General features: G+C 47.2%; 1 protein-coding gene across 1 annotated transcript; it reads left to right on the top strand.

The window, feature by feature from the left end:
• Positions 1 to 1,008: 1,008 nt before the first annotated feature.
• LOC141989145 (olfactory receptor 5AR1-like) lies at positions 1,009 to 1,950 on the top strand. The gene has a single exon (XM_074955517.1). The coding sequence runs from the start codon at positions 1,012 to 1,014 to the stop codon at positions 1,948 to 1,950; it is 939 nt and encodes a 312-aa protein (XP_074811618.1). The 5' UTR covers positions 1,009 to 1,011.
• The last annotated feature ends 401 nt before the right edge of the window (positions 1,951 to 2,351 follow it).

Raw genomic sequence — 2,351 nt, 5'->3', positions numbered from 1 at the left:
TTGTTTAGGCACCTAAACGTGAGGTGCCAGGATACTCGGAGCTGCAATGCCTGAGTCCCTTCATGGATTCCAGCCTATGAGACTTAAACACTGAGGGCCAGACGATCATCCCCATGGACATGCCAAATAGCATCAGAACCCACCATTGCTCCCGTCGAAGTGAATAGCACCACCTCCCAGCTGGGGTAAGTTTGCTGCTCACATGAGGAAAGGTATTGGATCTGGTGCTCTGAGTGAAGGAACTTTTTTTTTCTTCAGAAAGGCAGGGCTGTAAAACTGGGCTTGCGATAAACATGGCCGTGCAGCTTTAAGAGCTGAGTCACTGCGGTAATGTGAGGAGTGGAACTGGAGAAAGAGGGTCAGTTTTCTGGAGGGACCTAGTTTATTGTGACATCAGGAGCTCAGGAGTGCGAACAGGGGTCAGGCTACTTGTGCACAAATGCTAGAGGCTTTGCATAGAACGCTGGGTAGCCCCAGGCTGCTGAATAAAGTTCTCTTTCCTGCAACTCCCTGCCTGCCCATATCCCTTATTGCTAATGAAACAACTAGCCTGGCTCCATAAAGACAGTGCATAAGCACCCATGCCTCATATACGTTCGCACCCCAAGTAGTACTTTGCCCTGCAAAAAGTCTCATTGCCCAGTGGTCTCACTAATTGATGTGGGTGATTGTATCAGAATCTGACTGTGGAAACGACATTGTGCAGGTGGGTGGGTTGTTAGCCGCAAAGATTGATCTCAAGAGCATGAGCCACCACTCCCTGAGCTAGAAAACCTAGCTTGAAGCCAGTGCTGGACTCTGAACACTACATGTAGGTCAGACAGTAGAGGGAAACAGAGATCTTCATGGTGGGTGTGAGGCTTATGGAATCCTGAGATGGATCCACTGCCGAGAGTGTATGCTTTGTTGAAAGTAACAAAGTTTGAGGTGTTTGCATTCAGCCCTCATTTGTCTCCTTTTTTAGTGTAGGCCTCACTTTCTCACCTACAGTGGAGAGTGCATCTGGGATAAATGACGGAGAGGAATCACACTGCAGTGAGTGAGTTTGTCTTGTTGGGATTCACACAAGACCCAAAGCTGCAGGTCATCCTCCTTGTGATGTTTCTGTTGATCTACCTGCTGATCCTAGTGGGGAACCTCACCTTGGTCACCTTAATCAGGACTGACTACCAGCTTCACAACCCCATGTACTTTTTCATCAGCAACCTGGCCCTCTTAGATGTTGGTTACACCACCATTATCACTTCCAGCATACTGATTACTTTAGTATCAGCGAGAAAAGTCATTTTGTTCCCTTTGTGTGCTCTGCAATTCTTCTTCTTCTGCATCGCATTGTCCTGTGAATGTTACCTCTTGGGTGTCATGGCATACGATCGCTTCGTGGCCATCTGCAACCCATTGCGCTACACTGTCATCATGTCTAAGCGGTTTTGCATGCTGCTGGTGCTGGGGTCATACCTAGTGGGCTGCGTGAATGCAATTGTTCAAACTATGTTTATATTCCGTTTGTCCTTCTGTGACTCGAATGTCATCAACCATTTCTTCTGTGATGTACCCCCCATCCTGAAACTGTCCTGCTCTGACACCCACATCACAAACATTGTTCATTTCACCTGTACCGCTGTGGTGGTAACACTTACTATCTTGATCATCCTTATCTCCTACATATACATTGTGGTCGCCATCCTAAGGATCAACTCTGCCAAGGGCCAACTCAAAGCTTTCTCCACCTGCGCCTCCCACCTGACGGCCATCACCATCTTCTACGGAACAGGCTCTTTCATGTATTTACAGCCCAGTTCAAAGTACCCCATAGATCAGGACAAAATCATTTCTTTGTTTTATACCCTTGTGATCCCCATGTTGAACCCCCTGATCTACAGCCTGAGGAACAAGGAAGTGAAAGAGGCCTTTATGAGGATGTTACACAGTAAGATTTATTCTCCGTGAATTTAAATGTTGGGAATGGGTTTTTTAATGGTAAACAGGAGTGAAAGTGGGGAGTGAGTCCTTTACATCATTATCTTGGTTTTTGTGAATTACCAACCTTGTTTGTCTTGCACCAAAAAAACCTAAGGGGCAGGTTTTCCAAGGAGATCTGCACCAAACAGCTATGATTTGGCAAGTCGTCAAGGAGCCAGCTTCTCAGAGCTGCTCAACTCCCAGTTAAGAACCATTTTGTGCTAAGGCCACGTTGCCATCCTCAAGGGAAGGGCAGGCTGGTCCCGTGGTTCAGGCACTGGCTGAGGACATAGAAAACCTGGGTTCAATTTCTGCGTCCACAATGGACTTCCCTTTTGAGCTTGGGCAAGTCACTTAGCCTCACTGTGCCTCTGTTCTCCATCCTTACA

This window comes from Natator depressus, chromosome 6 (genome assembly GCF_965152275.1).
Source record: "Natator depressus isolate rNatDep1 chromosome 6, rNatDep2.hap1, whole genome shotgun sequence".
Taxonomy (NCBI): Eukaryota; Metazoa; Chordata; order Testudines; family Cheloniidae; genus Natator; species Natator depressus.
The sequence above is the reverse complement of the archived record's forward strand: the minus strand, read 5'-3'. Positions and strand labels throughout refer to the sequence as shown.